We start from the raw sequence: 27,738 nt of genomic DNA on the forward strand, positions 1-27,738 counted from the left end.
TTAAAAATCCAAATTTCTAGTCCACATGGCAGGAAGATGGAATGCAGTGGTATCTCGTAGAATCTCTGAAAGGAGAAGTGAATAATAAGATTCCCAGGGGATCGGGTTTCTGTGTCCTACGCAGCAACCTGTCCCTTCGCTTAATTAGCAGCATCAATTAAGCAAAATAAGAAATGTATGCAATTTTGCTTGGTGTGCACAATTTAGATGGGTAATGAAAATCCCCTTTTCTCACACTGCGGAGCTCAAATTACCTTAGCACACAGGATGTCATTTTGGTACAAGAGCAAAGTACTTGGAGATTGAATGGATACTGGAAGTCCTTTGCTTCCAAACTTGGGGAGCATTTTTTGTCTTGGGTAGAGAGTGGGATAGAAGATCACACAGGTTCCCATGTACAGAAGAAGCACAGGGATTAAAAAAGATACATTAATCTGAAAAGGCAAAGGGGGAATGCCATGAGATATTATTTATTCATCTAAAAGATGGTCGTGAATTAGACTAGAATACATCAGGGCTCTCCTGTCCATCTCCCAGGAGCCGCCACTGGTTAACACAGAGTCCTCCTTTGTTTCAGCCACTGTGGTGTAAGGAGTCCTGTGGAGCACAGGTGGGCAGAAGGGAGATCTGGATCTGCCAGTCGATATCTCGGTGATCTGCACTAGATCCAGACAATTCCGATTCCCAGTTGTTTTAACAGTAGGAACAACCAAGTGACTTTTCTCATCCAAAAATGAATTAGGCTGCTAAAGGAAGGAACAGTGGTGTAGCATGGGTTGCCAGAGCCCCGGGGCAAGGAAAGTATTGTATGTCTCCTAAGGCAAGCATTGCTCCCCCAACCGGTACCTCCACGCGGCACTGCTGCTGCCACCAGACAGAGCTACAGAGCAGCAGCAGTACCTGCGTGCATGCATCCTCAGGATGGATTGGTGCCACTGCTGTGAGTCTTGCCATCCACTTGTCTCTCCCGCCGCTGGGGACCCCTGTGCAGCCAAAGGATGCAAGGGCCCGTATTCTCCCAGTGCTGCTCAGGTGAGGCAAGTGGGAGGGACAGGGAGCGCCTCCGGTCAGGGTGGCAGCTGCAGAGGCACACCTCCAAAAAAAATTGCACTCGAGGCAATTGCCCCGGTAGCCCACCTTCCCCCCCCCCACACACACCTGCTATGCCACTGGGAAGGGTGCTAGCCAGAAACAGACTTCTGTAGAAAACAGAAGCTGCGAGCTCAGTTTTGTTCACGCAGGGAGAAGTACCTGGTCTCAGCATATGTTCAGAGGCACTGTTCTTTTTCTTCTGTGCCTTTTGCAACTGGCTCTAATTGGTAGGACATGGAGTTCCAGTAAATTAATTTTTTTCAGAAAGCAGATACAACAAGCTTGACATTTTCCCACCTCTGGTCTGGAGCACTGCAGAGCACAGCAAAGCCCTCTAGCAAATAAAATCAGGAACAGGGAACTGTGGCAAATGACTAAGAGCAAGTGAAGGAGAAGGCAACAGAGGGAGTCAAAGTCAGGCAGCAGCTCAGATTCAGGGTAACAAATTTCTCTGCGAAGCACTCGTACGAAAAGGGTTGGAAGGACATTCTTCCCTGAAATGCAAAATGCAGGGTGCTTTGACAATAGGATGCTTTCAGTTCCCCCATATGTTTTAGTCGTGGTACGTTTCCACTGGAATTTTCTCAAACTTTTAATATCAGTGCTTAGTCTCCATGGATAACACAACCTGTCCGTTGCTACAACCAATTGGTTTACTTCCTATGGTTCAAAGAATGACCATTAACTCCTGCCAAGGAATGCTTTTGTGTGTGAATCAAACCTGGATCTGGGAAGTTCAGTTTCATTCTCCATAAAAGACCAGTTCCTGGTGTCTTAGTTTCTGCCCCTTATTGCTTGCAAGATTTGACAGACTGATCTGGTCCAGACCTTTCAGTTCTTGATAACCCCCCTGGGAAAGCAAATTTGGCCTTCGTAAGGTCCCAAGGTGTCGTGATTTCGGAATTGGTGTGTCATGCTATGGCATGACCTTTAAAATAGTTGTCTGTGGTGCCATCGCCTCCTGTTGCTATGCAAGCAGATAACTGGTTTCCACCACACATGGAAGTCCATCAGAGACTTGAGATATCAGCCTCCAGTCCATGAAAGCTTATGCTGTAATAAATGTATTCGTCTTTCAAGGTACCGTGACAGGAGACAATGATGGCCACCAACCCAGATGGCTTTAAGAGAGGATGAGATAAATTTATGGAAGAGAAGGCTATTGATAGCTATGAGTCATGGTGGCTCTGCTTCCACAGCTGAAGCCAACAGTGCTTCTGAATATTGTGGCTGGAAACCACAGGAGGGGAGAGGCTTCTTATCCTGCTTCTAGGTTTCTCACAGACATCTGGTTGGCCACTGTGAGAACAGGGTGCTGGACTAAGTGGCCCATTGCCCCGATCCAGTGGGCTGTTCTGATGTACTTACCACAAGAGACTTCCTTGGTTTTGCTGCAACAGAGTAACACAGCTACCCCTCCACAACTCTTTCCCTTGTGTTATTGAGTATCCATGGACCCCTGCTCAGGGCCACACCAGCTTACCTGCAACCAAGTTGCACCATGATGTTCTCCCAGAACGTTCACTGGGCCTTCAAGGTTGCCTCCCTTTGTCTATGCATATGGCTTGTGGCTCTTTCATTTGTGATGCATTTCCAGTGTGATCCTCAGAGCTACACAACTGGATGCAGGATACAGACAGGCCCATTGCATGTACGCTCATCATTTTAATGACGGCATTAAATTGCATTGGTGAGTGGGCCATCATAGCTCAAGCATGGCAAATCTGACTCTTGCAGCCTTTCCAAGCCAATGGCATTCAAGAGAGTTAGTTCACACGTTCAGTGTTGAGGAACCAAGTGATGGCATTCATGTGTGCACTTAACCCAGTTCTGCAGAACACCAAGAGCTCTTAAGCAAAGGAAGACTACCCAGTTTTCAAGAACCCAACTTATTCTGGGTTCATGTTATAATGTGCCACCTTATGGCCTGACGAGGTTTAATTATTGGTTGGGGATGATTGGTGGGGTGAAGATCTGCTTCTACAATGGTCCTGAAATCTTCCTTCCTTTCTTCTCTCCCCCTCTTTCCCCTATAGCTGCTTACCCTGCTGCATATGGCCAGATTAGCCAAGCCTTCCCACAGCCGCCTCCCATGATCCCACAGCAACAGAGAGAAGGTGAGTCTTTGGGATACTGTCTTGACCATGGGCAATTCTTTCTGTAGCTTCAGGAAGAAACACTGCGTAGGCAGCCACCACTTCTGGAGAACACACTTCCTTGCAATGTCATGCACATACTTCAAGAAGTGGTCACTATCTAGGTATCATAACATAAGGAAACTCCTGCCAGAGGTCTCCGGAGCTGCTATTTTGATGCCACTATGAAAACTCCTATGAAAGAAGCCACAAAAAAATATTTACTGAAGAGTGAGACCCGTGTAGATTCCTCAATTCTCAGTTCTTCACCAGAGACTCACCAGCTTCCCAAACCTTTTGTGTCACATCCTAATAAATTGAAGATATGCTATTACTTCAATGTGAGCCCAAGTTTTGCTTTGTTTGCTGGTCCGTTTTTTGTAGCTGCTGCCTCCTGGAGGAAATGATAAAAGAGTAGGAAAGGTGGTAAGATTTTGCACCTAGAGTCTCCTCAGATATCAGCCTCTAGACGGCAGCATAACTCGAATAGTCCGGTGTTGACCATAGAGTGTTAGACAGTAGCTGGTTAGTTAAAAGGTGAATTGGTATAACTGCACAATACTACAGTGGTGCATCGCAAGACGAAAATAATCCGTTCTGCGAGTCTCTTCGTCTAGCGGTTTTTTCGTCTTGCGAAGCAACCCTATTAGCGGATTAGCAGATTAGCGGCTATTAAAGGCTTAGCGGCTTAACGGCTAAAAGGCTATTAGCGGCTTAGCGGCTTAGAAAAAGGGGGGAAGCGGGGGAAAATCAGAACACTCGCAAGACGTTTTCGTCTTGCGAAGCAGCTCAAAAACGGAAAACCCTTTCGTCTAGCGGGTTTTCCGTCTTGCGAGGCATTCGTCTTGCGGGGCACCACTGTAATTACAAAATTACAATATTACAATACTAATTACAAAAGCCACCAAACTGTGCAAATACGTACAGTTTAACAACTATAAGAACAGCCATAATAGAGAAGCTAACCACATCAACACATCAAAACACAAATTAAAACCAATTTAGCCAGCTATCAGTGTAAATTGATAGCTGTACAATACATATATGCCCTGATGTATCAAACATTTAGAAATGGTATAAAATATAGGGGTGAAAATTTAATATATTACTATTGATCATGATTATATCACCTTAAAAAAAAGCCAAATGTATTATTTACAGGAATTAACTCATCTTCAAATTCACACTTTTGGCCAAGCCATTAACCATCCATCTTTACAAATGGGAAACTGAGACAGAGAGAAAGAAATTACCAGTAGCCAAAGGGTATCTAAGGAACTCATATGGACTCCAGCCTGTATCGAATACTTTTTTTGCTTGCCTACATTATTTGGATAATCAGAGTAAATATGAATATATTGCACCATGTGATTAGCCACTTAATCAGTCTTGTGGAAAGTACGTCACGTGAAGTCATGGTGCATTGACCCAAGTCATTTCCCCTTCGACCTCCCACAGCCCCCCCCACATTTCCTGTGGAGGGCAACGCCCCTTGCAGTGTGGAACTCCCATGCTGAGTCACCTACAGGGACCCTGGATTTGAGCGAGGGAAATGTCCGTCTCCCAGGGTGAGAGGCTGGGAGGAGAAACAAAAGATGTCGGGTGAGAGTTGAGAGGGGCTACTACGTTCTATAGGTTGTCAGGGCTAGGAACCTTTAAGAGAGGTTTTTTTTATTAAAAAAGGTTTGTTTTTTCACTTTTTGTAGCTGCTTTTGTTTTTTATTTACATTAGTTTTCTAAATCTTATTGTATAATGAAAAAAAGGTTAATTTTTAAAAGGCATCATTAAAGTCATTTTTTAAAAGGTAGTATACAAACATATAAAAATATAAAAACAAAAACACAGGAATTCGGGGAATTCCAACAGGGTCTGACCTTATGGGGCAGAGAGATATGTGGAGCTACCTTTGAAAGTGACTTGGAAACTATAACTAATCCAGAAAGGGACAGATAGACTGGTGACTGGGAGCAGCTGCTGGGACCATATAAGACCAGTCCTAAATGATCTACATTGGTTCCCAGTACATTTCTGAGCACAATTCAAAGTGTTGGTGCTGACCTTTAAAGCCCTAAATGGCCCCATATACCTGAAGGAGCGTCTCCACCCCCATCATTCTACCCGGACACTGAGGTCCAGCTCCGAGGACCTTCTGGCAGTTTCCCTCACTGTGAGAAGCCAAGTTACAGGGAACCAGGCAGAGGGCCTTTTTGGTAGTGGCGCCCGCCCTGTGTAATGCCCTCCTATCAGATGTCATGTCAAGGAAACAGGGAACTATCAGAAAGTTTTTTATGTTTAATTATGTTTTTATATATGTTGGAAGTTGCCCAGAGTGGCTGTGGCAACCCAGGCTGCATCTACACAATTTTTAAAAAAAACACTCTGAAAATGCTCCGGAGGGGGGAATCGTTTTAAAGCTCACAATAGAAAAATTTCATAGAGTACCGATTTCAGCTCTACAGTGCCATCTGGTGTCACAGTATTATAACACATTTATAACGTTTTATTTTCACTTATGTAGCTGAGTCCCCAGTCAGATGGGCGGGAAACTATTACAGTGGTGCACCGCAAGACAAATGCCTCGCAAGACGGAAAACTCGCTAGATGAAATAGTTTTCCGTTTTGGAGGTGCTTCGCAAAACGAATTTCCTATGGGCTTGCTTCGCAAGACCACAATGTCTTAAGAGTTCCTGCTGGTTTTTTTCCCTTCCCCCCTTTTTTCTAAGCCGCTAAGCCGCTTATCAGCTGATCTGATCAGCAGATAAGCCGCTAAAAGCCGCTAATAGTGCTAATCCGCTAATCCGTCAATGGGCTTGCTTCACAAGACGAAAAAACCGCTAGACGAAGAGAATCACAGAACGGATTCTTTTCGTCTTGCGAGGCACCACTGTATTATTATTATTATTATTATTATTATTATTATTATTATTATTATTTCTTCATGAGACTTCTGTAGCAACTGATGGTGCAGAATAGGGCCTTCCATAGCACAGTGGCAAAAGTGAAAAGAGCTCATTTTAACGTCGCCACACAGTGAAATTCTGCAAGGTGCAGAATAGAATTCCCTGACATGATCTAAAGTGTTTTGCAGGGTCTCTACGGGGGCAGGTGTGTTTTCCCCCAGGTCACCTGGTCCTGAATTGTTCAGCACCAAGACCCTGAACCCTGCCCAGCAGCTGATCTCGACATGATGTCAGTGTTTCCACCTTGCATCTTGGAGGGACGGCGCTTTGGCTCGATTGCTCCGGTTCTCGAAGTCACTTAGCTCAGCGGCAGAGTCTTGGGGGCCTCATTAGTCCATTAGCCTGGCCCGCTGACCCCAGCCCTGCTCCCCCATGTTGGCATAAATGCCGAGGCAACCTCATGGTCCCGGAGGAGCCTCGCGCCTTGTAGCAGGTCGGCCGTTCCTTTTAGCAACGTAGTGGGGGAAAATTGTGCTTAGCAAGTCTTCATCAGGGCTTCATTTTCCATTAATCCAAAAAGAAAATGTGGAGGGGGAAAGTGCCTTCAATCATGCCAAGGCCCGGGAATTTTAATGAGCTTTAAATGGGCATCTGTCAGAATCCTGACTCGGCGGAACTACCCCTGCCAGCCGAGGGGATGAGTAATGGCCAATAAAAAGCAGGGGGAAGCACCTTCGTGAACTCCTCTCTCTAACAGGAAAGGCAAAGTTGTAATTTGCTGTGTTATGACACTATAATTATGCCCTGATGAAGAAAGCGAGAACATTAAAAATCCTTCTCTTCTACATGGTACACCCCTGTTCCCTCCTTTCTCTCTCTCCCCCCGCTGACCCCCAACTGACGGGGAAGAAATGGTTTAACCCTTGATCCACTTGATCGTTGTGATGTGATAAGGCATTAGGAAGGGTGGGGGGGAAAGAGTTTCACACAGATACACACACACACACACACACACACACACACAATTCTGCATCAGATTCCATACCCGTCAACAATTCTCCAGTGAAAAAAGGGATGTCCTCTTCCATCATGATAATTATAATAATTTTATTATTTATACCTCACCCATCTGACTGGGTTGCCCCAGCCGCTCTGGGCAGCATCCAACATATATAAATACAGTGGTACCTTGGTTGTCGAACTTAATCCGTTCCAGGACTCCATTCATCTCCTGGAACTGTTCAGAAACCAAGGCACAGCTTCCAATTGGCTGCAAGAGCTTCCTGCACTCAATCGAAAGCTGCGAAAATTGCATAGGATGTGCGGCTTCCAAAAAATGTTTGCAAACCGGAACTCTCACTTCCAGGTTTGTGGCGTTCAGGAGCCAAAACATCCAAGGACCAAGGCACGACTGTACATAATACAACATTAAACATTGAAAAACTTTCCTATATAGGCTGTCTTCGGATATCTTCTAAAGATCATATAGTTACTTATCTCCTTTCCTTGGGGAGTGCATCACTCCACACCCTCCAACATTTCTCTGATGAAGATAGGGACGTCCTGAGGACATTCCGGGATCAAATCAGAAACCGGGACGGCTTCCTGTAAATCCGAAAATCTGGAAAATAGGGACAATTGGAGGGTCTGAACACTCAGAACTAAAATTAGAAAACTTGGCTTGAATTGTGTAAATTTGTGTGCTGTACCTGTTATGGCCACCTGATATTTAGTAAGGCCATATTGGTTTATTCCATCATGGGAAATCCCAGCTAATCCTAAGGACATAAGAAGATCCTGCACCCGCTGAATCAGGCCAATGGCCTTCTAGTCCAACATCCTGTTATCATACTGCAGGCACAGGCAAACTTGGCCCTCCAGATGTTTTCGGACTACAATTCCCATCATCCTTCACCACTGGTCCTGTTAGCTAGGGATCATGGGAGTTGTAGTCTCAAAACATCTGGAGGGCCAAATTTGCCTATGCCTGTCATCCTGGCCAAACAGATGCCTGTGGGAAACCCATAAGCTGGAAACAAAAGCTCTCTCCCCTCCTGTGGTTTCCAGAAACTGAGAGCACAGCCGTCCTGGCTAATAATAATAATAATAATAATAATTTATTATTTGTACCTCGCCCATCTGGCTCGGTTTCCCCAACCACTCTGGGTAGCTTCCAACAAGGATTAAAAATACATCAAAATGCCACACATTAAAAACTTCCCTGAACAATAGCCATTGATAGCCTTATCCTCCGTGAATTTGTCCAATATCCCTTTAAAGCCATTCAGACTGGTGGCCATTCATGTGACTTCCATAATTTAACTATTGAAGTGCTGTCTTTTATCTGTCCTGAGGCTTCCAAGCTTCAGCCCCCTTGGACATCCACAAGTTCTAGCGCTATGAGAGAGCAGGAAAACCTTTCATCCATCCACTTTTCCCATGCCATAAATAAATTTATAAACTTCTATCATGTCACCACTTACTTATCTTTTTTTCTAAACTAACAAACCAGTTTCAGGGATCTGTTTCTCAGCCTTTCCACATCAACTAGGGAGGAGGGGAGTGATAAGGCGGGATATCAAATCCAAACTCTTCTTCTTCTTCTGTACCTATCCATGCAGTGTAAAGTCAAAATATGGAACTCGCTCCCCCCATCCTCCAGGAGGCAGTGATGATCACCAACTTAGATGGCAAGTAGGCACTGGCGATGGGCAGTTGATGGCCACCTGCCATGTTCTGCCTTCACAGTTGGAGGCAGCAATATTTATTTATTCATACATACATACCCTGCCCATCTGGCTGGGTTTCTGCCCACTCTGGGCGGCTTCCAACAGAATATTAAAATACAATGATTCATCAAATATTACAAGCTTCCCTAAACAGGGCTGTCTTCAGATGTCTTCTCAAAGTCAGATAGTTCTCTATTTCCTGGACATCTGATGGGAGGGCGTTCCACAGGGCAGGTGCCACTACCAAGAAGGCCCTCTGCCTGGTTCCCTGTAACTTCACTTCTCGCAGTGAGGGAACCTTCAGAAGGCCCTCAACGCTGGACCTCAGTGTCCAAGCAGAACGATGGGGGTGGAGACACTCCTTCAGCAATACTTCTGAACACCAACTGCTGGAAACTACAAGTGGGGAGAAGGCTCATGCGCCAGTGCTCTGCACTCTGGTTTCCCACAGGCATCCGGTTGGCCATTGTGAGAACAGGATGCTAGACTAGATGGGCCATGGGCCTGATCCGGCAAGCGCCTCTTACGTGTCTTGTGTTCTCGTGTTCCGTGTGCTCCCTCCTTCTTCATCCCTTACCTCTTTTCTCTCTCCCTCTCTCTCCTCCATCTTCCCCGCAGGACCAGAGGGCTGTAACCTGTTTATCTACCATCTGCCCCAGGAGTTTGGGGACGCAGAGCTGATGCAGATGTTCCTGCCATTCGGTAATGTCATCTCCTCGAAAGTGTTTGTGGATCGGGCGACAAACCAAAGTAAATGCTTTGGTGGGTAAAGATAACAAAACAATTAGATTCATCCAGGAAAGGAACTTTCTCTGAACTACTTTTACCGTTTGGTTTTTTTATTTCTTATTTTATTTTTTTGGTTTCCTTTTCCTTTTTCTTCTCATACTGCTATATTTTTTGTAACTTTACTTAGCTGATTCCCCCTCCCCCTCCTCCTCGATTTCCCTTTGTCGATCTGCCTTCTTCTTCCCCCCCTTCCCCCCACCGCTGCCCCACCTCCCCTTTCCCCCTTGGCTCCCTTCTCACTGTCTCATACTTTGGAAGTGCATTGCCCTGCTGCAGAGAGGATTGCTGACTCCAGGAACCTTTGGGGACACCATCCCAAATCCTGGTCGGGTGGAAATGGGGGGATTGCTAGGCATTTGGGGCTGGGGCAGTGGGTGGCGAGGAGGAGGAGCAGAGGAACCAGCGGAAAGACCCAGGTCAAACGAGGACAGTGGGCGGCAACGGAAAAGCTTAGCGGACAATTCAAAGATGGGGCAGGAAGGAAAGCTAAGCGATGTGGTTGGGTACCGTTTCTCAGCTGGGTGAGCGAGACTGGGTGTCAGAAGGAGAGGGCGCCTGGGGGGCAGAGAGCCTGCTCCTTTTTACCAGAGGTGGAAGGGGTTGGGCTTCAGGAGCGATGAAGTGCATGTCGGAGCATGCTGATCCCAGTGTTTGGATTTCTCTGTAGGGTGTTCCCCCCATCCTCACTCCCTCCTCCCCTTTGTGCTGCTGTTAACTGTCTTGGATGCCTATGTTGTTATGTGGGGCGGTGGTTGGGAACTTCAGCTCCATCCATCCATCCATCCACTTCCTCCCATTAGCTCACCTCCCTCAGCCCTGCCATTGTCCCCCAAAGAAATCCCTCCTCTATCACCTACCCTTCTCTTTCCGACACAGCCAAATGTCTCTCCAAAATTCAGTAGTGACGACAGCCTTCCGATGACCCTTGCGGACCCTTCTACCATGCTAGGATTTCTCTGAGCCATACTAGAAATGGCGGTGCTCCACAGTCCCAGGCAGCTGAAGAACAGCTGCTGGGATTCAAAGTCCTCTTGGGCTAAGTTCCTGCTTGCAGGCGTTTTCATTATGATATCGATTACATTTATATCCTGCCTTTTTTCTCCATGGAGCTCAAGGTGATAAACATGGCTCTCACACCTGCCCATTTTATCCTCAAAACAACCCCGTGAGGTAGACTGAGAGGCAGGAATTGGCCCAAGGTATTACCCAGGGAGCTTTTCATGGCTGAGTGTGGATTTGAAACCTGGTCCTGGGCCCACACTTCAACAGCTACACCACACTGGAGTCTGGGTGTCCACTGCTGGAAAAGGACATCGGGCTTTGTTTGTTTATTTGTTTGATGGATGGATTTGTATTCCGCCCTTCATCCGAAGATCCCCGTGCTCTTCACAGCATTAAAATACAAAATAAGAATACAAAATACACAATGAAAACAAAACTGAAAACAAACCAATACTGGGTCATTGGCCTGATCCAGGAGGCAAAGTCATGTGAAATCCTGACTGTGACCACATGATGAAAAGTGGGCTGAACCAGAAGAGGGGGTGGGAGATGACAAGTCACGTGAGCCCAAAAGGGGGCTGAGGTGTGGGGTGAGGATGCACAGGGACATGGTCGGTAATGAGGTCGTGGAGATGTCAAGGCTGGTTCAAATTTCCAGAGGCATTTGAGCAGATATGGCTAAGCTCACTACAGTGGTACCTCTGGTTAAGAACTTAGTTCGTTCTGGAGGTCCGTTCTTAATCTGAAACTGTTCTTAACCTGAAGCACCACTTTAGCTCATGGGGCCTCCTGCTGCCACCGCAATGCAATTTCTGTTCTCATCCTGAAGCAAAGTTCTTAACCCAAGGTACTATTTCTGGGTTAGCAGAGTCTGTAACCTGAAGCATCTGTAACCTGGTGCATCTGTAACCCGAGGTACCACTGTAGTATGTGTGCCCAGGCCCACTCACCCAATAGGAATGAAGGAGATGTCAGGGCTGGTTCATGTTTTAAAGTGAACTTACCTAATTCCCAAAACAGTGCGTGAACCGAAACACAATGACCCTTCGAAATCCGCACTCTTCCGAATTTGGTGTCGCACATCTCCACCCAAATGATGTGTGCAGAAAAATTATCTATTGTTATTTGTTATTTATTGCATTTATATCCCAGGAGCCCAAGGTGGTGTACATCTGTGTTCCCCAACCTTGGGCCTCCAGCTGTTTTTGGACTACAACTCCCATTATCCCTCGCTAGCAAGACCAGTGGTCAAGGATGATGGGAATTGTAGTCCAAAAACAGCTGGAGGCCCAAGGTTGGGGAACACTGGTGTACATAGCTCACCCTCTCCCCATTTTGTCCTCACAACAACCCTGTGAGGTAAGTTAGGCTGAGATGCAGTGACTGGTCCCCAAGGTTACCCAGCGAGCTTAATGGCTGAGTGGCAATTTGAACCCTGGTCTCCCAGGGTATTAGTTCAGTACTGGCTCTCTATGTTAGTGAAAATTATGATCAGCTGCATACATATATATTAATGCAAATAACACACAGTGTGTTATATTATGGTAAAACTGCATACCAATATGTTTAAGAGAGAGAGAGAGAGACTGCAAACTAGGGTGAAAATGTTGAGAAAGGGACTTAAGTTCTGAAAAACAAGGATCTGAGAGAAGCTAAAACATGCCGAGAATTTGTGGAGCACTGCAGTAAATCCAGGGCTGCGTTGGTCCTCCACCTCCATCCTCACAATCCTAGTTTCAGCATGCTTTTTGTGGTCATATGAGGAATGGTTGAAGGAGTTGGGTATGTTATGCATGGAGAAGACGTATCATATCGGCATTTGATAGCCAACTTCAAATATCTGAAGGGAGGATCTTGGAAGATGGAGCAAGCTTGTTTCCTGCTGCTCCCGAGGCTAGAACCCAAACCAATGGATTCAAAGGACAAGAAAGGAGTTTCTGCCTAAATGTTAGGAAGAACCTTCTGACACTAAGAGCTGCTCAACCACCTCAGAAGGTGGTGGACTCTCCTTCATTGGAGGTTTTTAAACAGAGCTTGGATGGCCATCTGCCAGGGAATCTTTAGCTGTGGTTCCCTTTGGGGTTCTTTCCATTCCATTCTGTGATTTATACCTGGCTGGTGAACACAGGGGCAAGGGGCCATCTCTTCTGGGAATAATTAACCATTTTCTAAAGTCTTCCCCCACCTCCCAAAGAAGCCCTCTTGATGGATTCTTGTGAGATGGGGCAAGCGATTTTCAGAAGGGATAACAGCCCACTATTGGCCACTGAGAAAGTGGACCACAAAAATATGGATTGTTCTTTTTTAAAATCAATCAGTCGATTGATTGATTGATTGATTGATTGATTGATTGATTGATTGATGATTGACTGATTGTGTGCTGTGATTACTAAGACCCAACATGGGTTTCTCCAGAACAAGTCATGCCAGACAAATCCCATTTCTTTTTAGAGTTACAAATTTGGTAGATCAGGGGAATGTGCAGACATAGTATATCTTGATTTCAGTAAGAGCTGTTTGACAGTGGAATGGTCTTCCTCAGGAGGTTGTGGACTCTCCTTCCTTAAAGGTTTTTAAGCAGAGGTTAGATGGCCATCTCTGCCATGTTAGTTGAGATTCCGGCATTGCAGGGGTTGGGCTAGATGACCCTCAGGGACCCTTCCAACTCTACAGTTCTATGCTTCTATAATTCCGTTAATTAATTAAAATCCCTGCCATCTAGGCAGGCTCCAAGTCCCAGCAACCGATCCCACCCACCGGCCTTTCCTTGACCTTTCAGTGAAGTTTATTCCGTGCCAGGGCCTCACGCTGCACTTGGCAGCTGCGAACGGTGGGAGGAGGAAAATCTCCAGTTGGATGGGAAGGTATGAATGAAAAATAGAGGCCCATAAAACTTCTTGCCCTCCGCCCACATTCCGCGACAGCATCTAGGCAATCAGGGGAGGGAGGGAGGGAGGGAGGGTGACCGGCGGGGGGGGGGGCGTTGGAAGAGCCGCACAAGTATTAGGGCTGTGAGCCACTATTCATTTTACAAACTATAATTAATTTGATGTTTAGATTAATTTCTGATGCGCTCTCAAAGGTGCACGGAAAGCATTTTTCCTTTATTATAATGTTGATTGCTTATTGGGGAGATAAATCTAACTGTCAGTTATATACCGACTTACCAAAACTTTCAGACCTAGCAAGCATGTCTGCGCAAGAGGAGCAGCTGCTCTGCTGTTCCACAGTTAAAGGGACAGCCCGGCCTTTTCCCAGGCAACAACAACAACCAAAAAACCCCTCTGCACATGAGTTGCAAGGGTCTTCCTTGTCTTTTCTCTCTTCCTTTCGAAGGGACGTGGGTGGTATTGCAAAGGTCACATCGCAGAAGAAAACTCGACTGCATATTTCAATTGATTCCCGGTCCAATCTTTGTTATTTTGTCCCCCTTTGGATAACTTTCAAAGGTGGAGGCTTGGAAGAGGAGGTGCAGCTGGAGAATAATGTCGGGTGGGGGCAGCGTAGAAGGCCAGAGAATGAATGGAAAACTAGGCTAGAGGGGTGACAAACAGAAAGGAAATGGGAGCCTCAGGGGTGAGGAAGGCTAATGCATATCCTTTCTGGTTTGAAATCTTCAGCCCAATCTTCAGCTCTGTGCCTCTAAGCTACCTTTCTAAATCATGGAGAAAAGGAAAGAAAATTTTGCATTTTGCAAGTTCTTGTAGAAGCAACATAAGAGGCAACGGTAAAGGGACCCCTGACTATTAGGTCCAGTCATGGCCGACTCTGGGGTTGCGGGGTTCATCTCGCTTTACTGGCCGAGGGAGCCGGCGTACAGCTTCCAGGTTATGTGGCCAGCATAACTAAGCCGCTTCTGGCGAACCAGAGCAGCGCACGGAAACACCGTTTAGCTTCCCACCAGAGCGGTACCTATTTATCTACTTGCACTTTGACATGCTTTCAAACTGCTAGGTTGGCAGGAGCAGGGACCGAGAAACAGGAGCTCACCCCCTCACGGGGATTCAAACCGCCGACCTTCTGATTGGCAAGTCCTAGGCTCTGTGGTTTAACCCACAGCGCCACCTGCCACCCATGCTCACTGGCAATTAAAATTCTACTTATGCTCGCAGTGGGAGCAGAACCAGGTGTGAGCAGGAGTCACTGCCATACCACACATTTATTTATTCATTCATTCGATAGTTATTTATTGTATTTATAGAAAAGGGTGGGGCATGTTTGCATTAGGTAGGAAACCAACTGGCCGAGCCTATGGACACCCTGTCCCTCTGTCTCCAAGAATGTGACCAGAAGGATGAAGTTCCCTCCCTGGTCCGCTCAAGCGAAGTGTCACTCCCACTCCAAAGCTCAAATCTTATTGGATGGGGGGGGGGAGAGGGAGACCAACCAACAGCAAAGCAGAGCAAAGAGGGTCAGCAAGAGCTGCCCATCAAGCATGTCACATGGGCTGTCACATGGAAGATGGAGCAAACTTGGTTTCTCCTGCTCTGGAGGGCAGGACTCAAACCAATAGCTTCAAGTTACAAGAAGGGAGATTTCAGCTAAACATCAGGAAGAACCTTTTGACAGTAGGAGCTGTCCGACAGTGGAACAGAATCCCTCGTTGGAGGTTTTTACGCAGAGGTTGGATGGCCATCAGCCATGGATGCTTTAGTTGAGATTTCTGCATTGCAGGGGGTTGGACTAAATAATAATAATAATGTATTATTTAAACCCCGCCCATCTGGCTGGGTTTCCCCAGCTACTCTGGGCAGCTTCCAGCAAAATATTAAAATACAATAGTCTATTAAACATTGAAAGCTTCCCTAAAAAGGGCTGCCTTCAGATGTCTTCTAAAAATCTGGTAGTTGTTTTTCTTTTTGACATCTGGTGGCAGGGCGGGTGCCACTACCGAGAAGGCCCTCTGCCTGGTTCAAATGACCACCAGGGACCCCTTACAACACTATGATTCAAATGTGCTGCTGTCTCTACCCCAAACCTTTTGGGGCCACTGCCCCTTGCTTCCATTAACTCATCCCCAAAGCCCCCTACCCTACCAAAAAAAGCATTATTCAGAGCAGTGGTTTGCATGACGCTGTAAGAAAGAGGATAGCACAATAAAATTCAAAACAGTAACAATTAATTACGCATTTATTCAAAATCCATTGAAAACTACTTAGTCTAATTGATTCAAGAGAATTGATGTACTTGATTCGGTGATATCAGCTTTTGAAAGTCTGGCAGCCCTTGCTTCTTACCTTCCCCCTAGGAAATCCCACTGCCCTCTATAAGGTGGTACCACTCACTTTGGGAAACACTGTTTTGCCTCCAAATAGGCTCCAAAAACCACACCCCAGGGCCCCCAGCCTTGCAGCAAAGAGAACCCTTATAACAGTGGTTCTCAACCTGTGGGTCCCCAGATGCTGTTGGACTACAACTCCCATCATCAATGGCCACTGGTCATGCTGGCTAGGGATGATGGGAGTTGTAGTCCAACAACATCTGGGGACCCACAGGTTGAGAACCACTGCCTTGTACCATGGGTAGGCAAACTAAGACCCGGGGGCCGCATCCAGCCCAATTGTCTTCTAAATCCGGCCCACAGAAGTTCCAGGAATCAGCGTGTTTTTACATGAGTAGAATGTGTGCATTTATTTAAAATGGATCTCTGGGTCATTTGTGGAGCATAGGAATTTTTCCCCTAAAAATATAGTCTGGCCCCCCACAAGGTCTGAGGGACAGTGGACCAGCCCCCTGCTGAAAAAGTTTGCTGACCCCTGCCTTATACATCCTAAGAGCATGATCAAGAAACGGTCATAGCAGCCCATGCTACAGAATTATCTCTGCTTAGAAAGGAGAAGTGTTTGTTTTGCTTCCCTGGCCGCTCACGTACAAGGATGCCTTGCGAGAGTGCATTTGAAGCCTAAAGCTGAAATCCTCTGCTCAGTTACTCCAAAGTAAGCCCTCCTGAACCAAGTATGGGGGGGTGGGCAGGGGATAAAGGTAAAGAACCCCTGACAGTTAAGTCCAGCCATGAACGACTCTGGGGTTGCGGCGCTCATCTCGCTTTACTGGCCGAGGGAGCTGACGTTTGTCTGCAGTTTTTCCAGGTCATGTGGCCAGCATGACTAAGCCGCTTCTGGTGAACCAGAGCAGCGCATGGAAAAGCCGTTTCCCTTCCCGCAGGAGTGGTACCTATTTATCTACTTGCACTTGATGTGCTTTCAAACTGCTAGGTTGGCAGGAGCTGGGACCGAGCAACGGGAGCTCACCCCGTCGCGGGGATTCGAACCATTGACCTTCCGATCGGCAAGCCCTAGGCTCTGAGTAAATATGCACAGGAGCTGATGGACCTGTAAGTGTCCCGAACTTCTTCAAGGCAAGGGATAGCAGTCTGTGGGCAAAATAGTTTTGGTTCCCCACCCTGCAGGAGATAGAAAGTAAATCTCCATGCTATCTTGGCTGGTAGAGTTTATAAATATTCATAATTCAAGAAGTGAATACAGTGGAGAGCTCAGATAGATGGAGGGCATTTAAAAAGAAAGAGAGCAGAACTATCCATTTAATGTCTCTGGATGATGCTAGAGAGATACATGATGGCATTCCCTGAATGCTAGTCCAAGGATGGCTGCTAGTCCCTAGGCCAGGAAAGAAACCCACAGTAATAGCTGAAATACATTATTTATTCTGTTGTTCATACAATTTAACTTCCCAGCTCTCCCCTCCCTGCACAGAAGAACAGTCTTTAATTCAACATCTTTGAGAGACACTCATGGTTCCGATTTAAGACAACGTAAGTCCAGGCGTTAACTTGCTTGTTTGCGTTAAATTCAGATTTCGTTTTCCATACAGTCTTATATGAAAAGAGATGCTTACTGTAATTGGATTTTTTTTATATAAAAAATACTATTTGAATTTAAAAGCTCCAATTTTGTTTGTTTGTTTGTTTAAAAAAAATCATCGATTTTTATCCACCCTGCCACAAGGTGATTTTTTTCCTAGACAATTATTCTGCAATTACTCTTCCTTATAAATGAACTCCTACATGGAGAAATTATGTGACGAATCAATGAAAACTAACTTTGCATTTCCACTGCTTGAATCACAATTTTTCCATACAGAAGCTCATTTATTAGTACAAAGGAAGCATGGAAGAAATATGAAAGTTGACGGCGCGTGCGATTCAAGCCCGCCAGCCGTGCACAGGGTTAAATCCTGAGATCTCTACAGCGATAACAAAATCAACCAGATTCTTCAGCTAAAATGTGTATAGTGGCTGGTGTCCAATGTAGTCAATACTCCAAGTAGACCCACTGAAATCACTGGGCAAAAGTAACTTGTCCGTTGATTGCAATGGGTCTACTGCTTTGACCCAATATATTTCCACACATTGGCTAATGTTTTCTCATTTATTCTGCCTTTAAGATTTTAGATTTTAAAATTATTTGGTGGGGAAAATAAGACCTGGGAAATGGAGGGACACACTGATATGGAACAGAGGTAAGTCAGTAAAAGGAACTTGAAGGGTGAGTAGCATGGGCTATTGATGGCTACTAGCCATTGTGACTATCCCCAGTTGGAGGCAGCAATGATTCTGAATTCCAGCTGCTGGAAACCACTGGAGGGGAGTGGGCTGTTGTCCTCAGATCTGGCCTGCAGGTTTCCCATAATGGCAGCTGTTTGGCCAATGTGAGAACAGGATGCTGGACAAGGTGGGCCATAGGCCTGGTCCAGCAGGCTCTTATATTCTTATCGAGGGTACCTTTTTCCCGATCCCCAAGCATAACTAGCCTTCCTCCCGTTTGAGAGAGCATCCCCTGGCAACTACTGCAGCACTTTGCCTTTGTCGCATGCAGCTTGGCTTAATCGCTCGAGCCCCCTAGAGGCATTTGCTCTTTGGCAATACATCTGGAGCCCCTTCGGTGGCCCGAGAGCAGCTTCCCTTTGGTAGAATCCCACACCACTAGGTAATTGGTGCAAAATGTAGCAGGTGCTTAAAGGTAAAGGGTAAAGGGACGCCTGACCATTAGGTCCAGTCGCAGACGACTCTGGGGTTGCGGCGCTCATCTTGCTTTATTGGCTGAGGGAGCTGGCGTACAGCTTCCGGGTCATGTGGCCAGCATGACTAAGCCGCTTCTGGCGAACCAGAGCAGTGCACGGAAACGCCGTTTACCTTCCCGCTGGAGTGGTACCTATTTGTCTACTTGCACTTTGACGTGCTTTCGAACTGCTAGGTTGGCAGGAGCAGGGACCGAGCAAAGGAAGTTCACCCCGTTGCAGGGATTCGAACTGCCGACCTTCTGATCGGCAAGCCCTAGGCTCTGTGATTTAACTGCATGGGTCTTTCTGGTCCAATTTCCACTCTGCCAAATTAAGAAGGTTGTCCACTAGCTGGATGACGTTCTTGTGCTCTGCTGCAGGGATAGCCTTTGGGATGTCACTGGACTACAAAGCCCATCAGCCTCAGGCAGCAAGGGCAATGATGGGAAGTTGAGGTCCATTAACAGTTGGAGGGCATTGTATCAGCTTCCCTGGCTCGATTGCCATGGGAGCAAACTGGATTCCAGTGGGTTGCTCTACAGACACAGCAATGCTGGAAGTGTGGTCCAGTTATTCAGGCAGAGTTATCATTGGGACTAGATGGCCTTTGGGTTCCATTTGAGAATTTCCACAACTCCTTTAAAGCATCCTTCACACACACACAAACACACACCCTTGCACTTAAGCCACAGAACTACAGGCACAAAAGCCTTGCCATGAATCCCCTCCATTTGCTGCTGCACCAAAAGTGCTGCTCCTAGCAAATTCCTGCTGGGGGTGGCTTTGTAGTAGCAGCAGCAGCAGCAACTAAACTGGACACTCCCTTCGAATAAGAACTCCCATATTTTAGAGCTGGCAACTTTGCGGAACAAGGGAGATCAGATGCCCTGAGCTGCAACCCTTGCAAATTTCTTGATCCTTTACAGCCTTGCTAAATCATTTATTTAGCACAGCCTTTTAACATAATCCCGGAGAAAAAAACATAAAATAGATTTATCACAAAACCCTGTCCTCCTACCAACCATCTTCAGACTAGTACATATATTTCTCTGATTATTAATTGACGTAGCAACGGAATGAGCTAAGAGCTTTTTAACCTCTCCTCTCTCTCTCTCTCTCTCTCTCTGTCATCTAAAGAAGAGTAAGGCCTTCCAAATATTTGATTCAGGGTGTTATATTATTACTGCTAGACCCAATCCAAGGCTGATCCCGTGTAATGCATGGGAAACCAGGCTGTGAGGAGAGGGCTCCTCCATCCCTGAGTGTTTTATATCAAACAAAGGGTGAGGTCTGAACTCCAAAACTAGGCAGTGAAGATGCACCATAGGGATGGGAGAATCTGACAATTTCAGTTTCTCAGAATTTCTCGTTTTTCCGATCTTCAGTTCTCCAGATTCCAGTTTTGTATGTGTATAATTGCATTTTAGCATCTTGTTCTGCTAACATACATTCTTGCATGCAATTTTGCCTAATATACACATTTTTTGCAATACAATCCCCCACCCCCAAAAAATATAATGCATTGCAAAATTCAAAGAAGTGTGGATTTTGAAGGATGGCTGTGTTTCTGTCTCTACATTAAATGGCGCAGGGTTCTCCTTTAAATGTGAACAGGGCCAAACTTCTGCCCACTCCCTAATGTACACCCTCTGAGCCACGAAAGTGGGGAAAGGAAAGGAAAAGGGGGAGAGAGGCTAAGCAGTGCAAAACAGGAAGGTTATGAGAAATAAGGTTTGCTGGTGTTCACAACTTTCTTCCTGGTCTCCAGCCACCACCACCCTGCCACCACACACCCCAAGAAACAGGGTATAGTCACTGTGGGAGGAAGGTGCTAAACACCACCTGTATAAAATTAGAAGCTCCATTTTAAAAAGTGGGAGACCCTGATCACAATCTTCCCTCATCTCACATTGCTGAGAAATATTATATCCACCCTCTAAACTGCACCAAAGTCCCATAAAGGGCACATTATCTTGGAATGGGGAGCAGAATCGTTTTATTTTTCCACCTTCAGCGACAAAATATTGCATGTTGGGCCCATAGAAAATGGAACTTGCCTCGCCCATACCCCGCCCATCTGGCTGGGTTTCCCCAGCCACTCTGGGTGCTCCCAACAGAATTAAAAGCACAATAGAACACCAGACATTAAAAACTTCCCGAAACAGGGCTGCCTTCAGATGCCTTCTAAAAGTCAGATAGTTGTTTATTTCCTTGGCATCTGATGGGAGGGCTGGTACCACTACTGAGAAGGCCCTCTGCCTGGTTCCCTATAGCTTTGCTTCCCACAATGAGGGAACCGCCAGAAGGCCCTTGGGAGCTGGACCTCAATGTCCGGGCAGAACGATGGGGATGGAGACACTCCTTCAGGTATACTGGGCTGAGGCCACTTAGGGCTTTAAAGCTCAGGACCAACACTTTGAATTGTGCTTGGAAATGAGCAGCCTTGTTCATGTGTTCGCCAGCAAGCATGCACACTGACTATTCCACTTGCTAGAGTGTTCTTCCTACAGGTCCAAACGCAGGTCCCTGAACATTTGCATGCACATCCACCAACCTTTTCTGACTTCCTTAAATGGAACCTGGCTTTGTTAGCCTCAAGGCAGGCAGACACCCCGCCATGTTTCAGACCCCACTGCTGAGTCCCTTTGTTTTCTGGGACCCAAACCTTTCATCCTATAAGCCTTCCTTTCTCACCTCCCCTGCAAGATCTGCTGTAGCTCAGGGTTTGCCCCTGCTGCAATGGAGACTGTTCCTGCCCTTGACTCTTGAGTTCTGATGGACAGTGACATTTGTTTATTTATTTGTAAAAATACCTGTATACTGCTCCGTTATAAAAAAAATATAAATCAAAGTGGTTTGCAGTACAAGCATAAAATATTTTGTATTTTTATGCTGTGAACTGCCCAGAGATCTATGGATGAAGGATGGTATACAAATAATAATAATAATAATAATAATAATAATAATAATAATAATAATAATAATAATAAGCCTTGCTTTTTCTGGGGGTACTCAAGGATACACAGTACCATCACCTCCCCCCGCCCCAATGTTAAAAGTGCCGCACTTACTGTAACTACTTCATGGTGAGTAACAGCACCTTTTTTCTGTTAAACAAACAAACAAACAAACATTGATAATGAACCATACAAGAAAAACAATGTAAAAAAGTTAACACTTAACCGTTATGGAAGGCTGCATAGGTCTGGCAGAATAGAAAAGTTTTCAGCAGGCATTTAAAAGTTGGCACGGAAGGTGCCTGCTGAATCTCTAGTGGCAGAGAGTTCCACTGGACTAGGAGAACGACACTAAAGGCTCAGTTTCTTCTTCTTGTCGAATGAGCCTCACCAACTTGGGGGAATGACCAGCTATGGTCTCAGAGAGGGACTCTGGACCTAAGTTGTTCAGGGCTTTGTAAATAGACACAAGGACCTTGAACCTGGCTCAGTTTCTTGTTGTCATCAAATGAGCCACACCAACCCATGCCAGTTCCTTCGCCTGGACCCAGCTCTCCCCATGGCCTCGCTTCCCACCTCCCCTGTCAGCCGAGACTTGCCAGAGGTCAAGGCTCTGTCCATCCCATCCGCACCCTTCCTTCTCCCCACCATGACAAGAGAGCAGCCATACCCTCCCGCCTTTGGTGCCACCTGGCAGCTCTGCCATCCACCGACCCCCTTCGCCCGCACGCCATCCTCATCCTCAAAGTTGGTCTTGTGTGTGGGGTGGCCCGGCGACCCCCTCCAGCTGGTTAAACCCTGCGCCTTTGCCTTGTGTCTTGACAGGCTTTGTGAGTTTTGACAATCCTGCTAGTGCCCAAGCTGCCATCCAGGCTATGAACGGCTTCCAGATTGGCATGAAGAGGCTGAAGGTGCAGCTGAAGAGGCCAAAGGATGCTAACCGCCCCTACTGAAGCATTGTGGGAAACTCTGGATAAGCAAGGTCTAGCACAGGTAACTGCTCAGGGAGGGAAGGGGCCAAGGGAACGTCACCTGTTGTCCAATAACGTCTCTCGTGTCATGGACCCTGACCGTTCAGTCTCTGAGGGGGTCTGCCTTCTCCTCTGGGGCTAGACCAGAAAATATAAACATGAAGTGGGACCGGACATCTTTAAGCATTGTTGTTGGTGCTGGAAAGGGAGAGACAAGATAAGTGATCTGGCATCATGCTGGACTCTCCTTTCCCGCCAACCCCATACCCCGTTTTTGTCAAGCTTGCAAGACACAGAGGTCAACTCCCCCGTTCTTCTCCAGCACCAGCTCAGACATCTAAAAAATGAGAGTTGGAAGAGGTATTAAGAGGGGGTAGACATTTCATGCGCATAGATGCCCATCGCCAATATGATTCCCATGGCTGTTCGCTGACAAGGAGGGTCATAGGAACATTCCGCTCTGAAAGTCTCCCCTGGAAAACTCCCATGAAATGAATGGGAAGTTGTGTAAAAACCTCGTTCCAGTGGGATGGATGTTGTCAGTGACCTGTGAATCTCGTAGTTGGTGAATGTGTTAAAGACACGAGTTGATGTTGTGGTTTCCAAACTGAAAGGGCTGTCCAGTTTACGCATATCGCTAGTTCTGTGTTTTAAGCATGTAAAAACATTTTCCATTCCTTGTACGGCTGGGAGGGGTGGTCAGTCTTTATAATGTGATGCCTTCTGATCAGGATAAAGGAGCTTTCGGCTTAGGACTATTCCTGTGCAGACCTCAACAAAGCTTGCAAAGAGGCATTAGATGGTGCACTCTGAGTTCAACTGCCAAACGGGTGGAAAGGCCCATTTTCATGGTGAACCATGAGCAGACGGGGCAATTGCAAGTTGCTGGTCTTGAAGGGTTCGTGTGCCACTTAGGCTTCTATTTCAACTCTATACCTGCTGCCAGGGAGGGGGGGTGTCCTCTGTGCTTAGAAATATGCGCTTGTTCTACCAGTCTTGCAAAAACCTTTCCCTGGGAGAAGAGGGTGGTTGTGGTTCTTTCCTGAGGCAGGTAAAGGCTGGGGGGAAAAGAGTGGACCCCAAATGTATTCATGAGGGTGGTACAAAAAGTAGCAGAAGGCGGGCACCTGTAGAATCCAAGTTGGGTGGCAGAACGAGGCATGGTTAGAGAGACCATCATTCCTTCTACTGGCAAACTTGCTTGCAGAACTGGCAGCCCCTCGACCTTTTTTGAACACCCTCCCTTGTGGAGTGTTCCCTCAGTGTCCTCTCCTTGAGAGTCCTCTGAACACGCCTGAACTCTCCCCCCCCCCCCAAGAGCCTTTGGGAGGCAGAGGCATGAGAGGGCATCAGAGGCAGGGAAGGAAAGAGGGACAGATGCCAGTGTTGCCCACGGCATCCTTGACCATCCTTCAAGGCACCCCAGGGTGCCATGGAACATTGGTTGAAAACCACTGGCATACGCCATTATTGGTGGGGCAGGAGAGTTGCGGGGGGTCACATCTGGCAACCAATGGGCCCCATTCGTTTCAGATAGTATATGGGTAGATGAGCGTAAAAAGCATGAGACACAATTTTTCACGGCCCTCTAGCAGCTATTTACCAGAAGTAATGTATTTAGTGTTAACTCTGGAAGGGTGTACTCGATTCTGAGCAAGCTAGGCCTCCTAGAGCAAAATATACATCAGGAGACAGACTCCCAGGAAAGGTGGTGGACTCTCCTTCCGTGGCGGTTTTTAAGCAGAGGTTGGATGGCCACCTGTCATGGATGATTTTGTTGAGATTCCTGCATTGCTGGGGGTTGTACTAGACTGCGCTCCAAGTCCCTTGCAACTCCACGATTCTATGATTCTATGATCTGTTCAGCCACCATAAAAACAGGGTGCTGGATTAGACAGGCCATTGTCCTGATCCAACAGGCTGTTCTAATAATAATAATAATAATAATAATAATAATAATAATAATAATAATAATAATAATAATAATTTATTTATATCCCACCCGAAGCTGGAGTCAGAGCAGCTAACAACAACAAAAGTAACACGGTTTACATAAAATCACAATCAATTAATTGAAATGCATTCTAAAATCAATTCATTCTAAAATCAATTCAAAATCAAATTAATGGCAACCATTGGGCTAGAGTTCTGCGAGGATTACCAAAGGAGGGGGTCAGACTGTGCCTTGACCAAAGGCCTGGTGGAACAGCTCTGTCTTGCAGGCTCTGCGGAAAGATGTCAAGTCCCGCAGGGCCCTAGTCTCTTGTGGCAGAGCGTTCCACCAGATCGGGGCCACAGCCGAAAAAGCCCTGGCTCTGATTGAGGCCAGCCTAACCTCAACTAAAAGTGGCTCAGGAGATCCCAAAACGGGCTGTGAAGTGCTCCAAAAGAGCCTGTCCGGAATTGGCCACTAGGCCATTGGGTAGAGATCCGTAGAGACACCTCCATGTTTATCTGGAGCTCCCCTTGTGTGCAGGTCTTCCCAGTCACTTCTGCAAGGAGGCACTGGGAGTCCGTTGCCTTCTAAAGGACGTGTGTGTCCAACCTTCACCGTTAAACAAACAAGGAAGACCCCTTTCATTTGGAGGAAGCTCCCCACGTGGGCCGAAGCTCCCAAGACATTGCTAGACTACGAGAGAAGAGGGAGAGCAAGAAAAGGAGCTGAGAGAGATGGAGGGAGAAAGCTCCACTCAATTAATTCTGAGTGCTTTTTTCATCCCTTTGATCAAATCCCTCTTTTAGAACACAAATTGTTTTAGCCTACAGTGGTTTTAAGTCTTGTTTTTGCCACTAATGCTCTCAAAGTTGTTTTCAGGCATTAAAAAGATCACTGAGATGTGGTAGATAAGGTCACAAGCTTCAACAAACAAAGCCCCTAAGGATCCTTCGCGGGGAAGGGGGGAGAGAAGCCGCCTCCCAAAATGGCCGCCTTCTTCTCTCCCCTTCCTCTCTAATTACAGAAGCAGAGCTGGGAGGAGGGAGGTGTGAGTGTGCGGCAGGCCGGCGGGAAGACGAAGAGAGGATCATTTGAGGCAAATCTGCCAAAATCAATATATTCTATTTCAAATCCTCCCGTCAAGATGAGAAGGCAAGGATTCCTAGGCACTCGGTGTGGCTGCCAGATAGTAAGACACAGAAAATAATGAGGGAGAAATGCCCAGGTGTGTGGAGTCCTTTGGGTGACCGTTCCTCAAAACGCCGTTGACAGTAGCCATTGCCACTCCTAAAACGTATGAAAGAAGTACATGGGAAACTCCCTTCTAGGTAAAGGGGGAAAGGTAGGCTGTGGCAAGGTTGGAGAGTTAGGGATAGGGGCTGACCCAACACATTGGAGTCTTCCTGGAGATGTTTGCCCAGGTCTCTGGGTCTCCGGAAAGACGCCGTTTGCTTGGGTGTAGTGGTTAAGAGCAGTAGACTCGTAATCTGGTGAACCAGGTTCGCTTCCCTGCTCCTCCACATGCAGCTGCTGGGTGACCTTGGGCTAGTCACACTTCTTTGAAGTCTCTCAGCCCCACTAACCTCACAGAGTGTTTGTTGTTGGGCAGGAAGGGAAAGGAGAATGTTAGCTGCTTTGAGACTCCTTCGGGTAGTGATAAAGCGGGATATTAAATCTAAACTCTTCTTCTTGGGATATCAAGGGTGATTCCTTGGAATCAGTTACCTGGCCTCAGAAGGGATATGTCATGGTTGGGAAAGGTTCAGAAAAGGGTGAGGATATAGCGACTTTCCTACAATGGAAGTTTGCATCGTTTGGGACTTTTTAATTAAGAAGCAAAGTAGAATTTTGCAAAAATTCACTGCCTGACAGTGAACAAGAGAAAATCTCTCTCCCTCTCTCATAATATGCTAGAACTTGTGTGCATTCGGCGTAGCTGAATGTTGGGAGATTCAGGTCAGATAAAAGAAAGTGTTTCCATACACAGCACAGAGCTGGACTACCTGGGAGACTAGAGTTTGAATCCTTACTCACTGGGTGAGCTTGGGCCAGTCATTGCCTCTCAGCCGAGCCTATTTCGCAGGGTTGTCACGGGAGTTAAATGGGAAGGGGAGAGCCACGTATGCCCACTCAAGCTCTTTGGAGAAAAAGGTGGGATATAATTTCAATATGGGACATGGATGGCGCTGTGGGTTAAACCACAGAGCCTAGGACTTGCCAATCAGAAGGTCGGCGGTTTGAATCCCCACAACGGGGTGAGGTCCCGTTGCTTGGTCCCTGCTCCTGCCAACCTAGCAGTTCGAAAGCACGCCAAAGTGCAAGTAGATAAATAGGTACTGCTCCAGCAGGAAGGTAGAACGGCGTTTCCATGTGCTGCTCTGGTTCGCCAGAAGTGGCTTAGTCATGCTGGCCACATGACCCGGAAGCTGTACGCCAGCTCCCTCGGCCAGTAGAGCGAGATGAGCGCCACAACCCCAGAGTCGGCCACGACTGGACCTAATGGTCAGGGGTCCCTTTACCTTTACCTAAATTCAATATATATATGAGACCTCCAGGTATAGGGCGGAATATAAATTCAATGAATAATAATATATCATAAATAGACAACCATGATCGCCCCAAACCAGTTTAGCCCCTTCCCCCAAATCCAACAGGTCCTTCACTTTTTGTCACAACTGGGCTCAAATTGAGCTTTCACCAGCACCCAGGTCTGGTCCCAGGTCTGCCTTCTTCTGCCTGCAAGGCTGCTAAGCGGTCAAGCTGGCCGAAAAAGGCATTTGGCTGCAGCAGGATGACTGATGAAGCATCTTGAGCTGCGCTTCGCTAAGAGGAACCACAGGAGAAATGAGCTCACCCAGATTATTCCCGAAGTATCTACTAACCAGGTCCTGCATTTAACTCCTGCTTATGACTTGACTTTACTGCACCCTGCTGGAAAACGGGAAACCCAGGCTAAAAGTCTGAAGGGTCTGTAGCAAAAGGGGTGGGGACCTTAATACGCTTCTTGTTTTTTATTATTATTTTAAATTCATTTTTGTCCTTCTTCTTTTAGTGCATCGCGGGTTTCTTCCCCTGTATTTTCCAACCTGATAGCATCCTTTTAAACTGCCAGTCACTTCAGCAATAGCACAACACAGAGTTCTCTCCCATGAACTGCAAACTTCAGTTTCTAATGGATGTGAAATCCCGTTTGCTAATTATCATGGT

General features: G+C 46.6%; 1 protein-coding gene across 13 annotated transcripts in view; it reads left to right on the plus strand.

Annotated features, from left to right (window-relative positions):
* CELF4 (CUGBP Elav-like family member 4) overlaps positions 1–27,738 on the plus strand; it is an 842,420-nt gene that overhangs the window by 783,848 nt on the left and 30,834 nt on the right. For 7 of the 13 annotated variants that reach the window (XR_014012878.1, XM_081212992.1, XM_081212998.1 and 4 more), the window contains exons 10-12: positions 3,129–3,209; positions 9,476–9,619; positions 22,450–22,617. Coding sequence is in view for 12 of the 13 variants with exons in the window: in XM_081212992.1 (XP_081069118.1) it covers positions 3,129–3,209; positions 9,476–9,619; positions 22,450–22,577 (353 nt within the window). In the remaining variant the exon portion in view is untranslated. The remainder of the gene's footprint in view (positions 1–3,128; positions 3,210–9,475; positions 9,620–22,449; positions 22,618–27,738) is intronic. The other 6 variants (XM_081213002.1, XM_081212993.1, XM_081212994.1 and 3 more) reach the window with 1 other exon arrangement.

This window comes from Podarcis bocagei (genome assembly GCF_964188305.1).
Source record: "Podarcis bocagei genome assembly, chromosome: 11".
Taxonomy (NCBI): domain Eukaryota; kingdom Metazoa; phylum Chordata; class Lepidosauria; order Squamata; family Lacertidae; genus Podarcis; species Podarcis bocagei.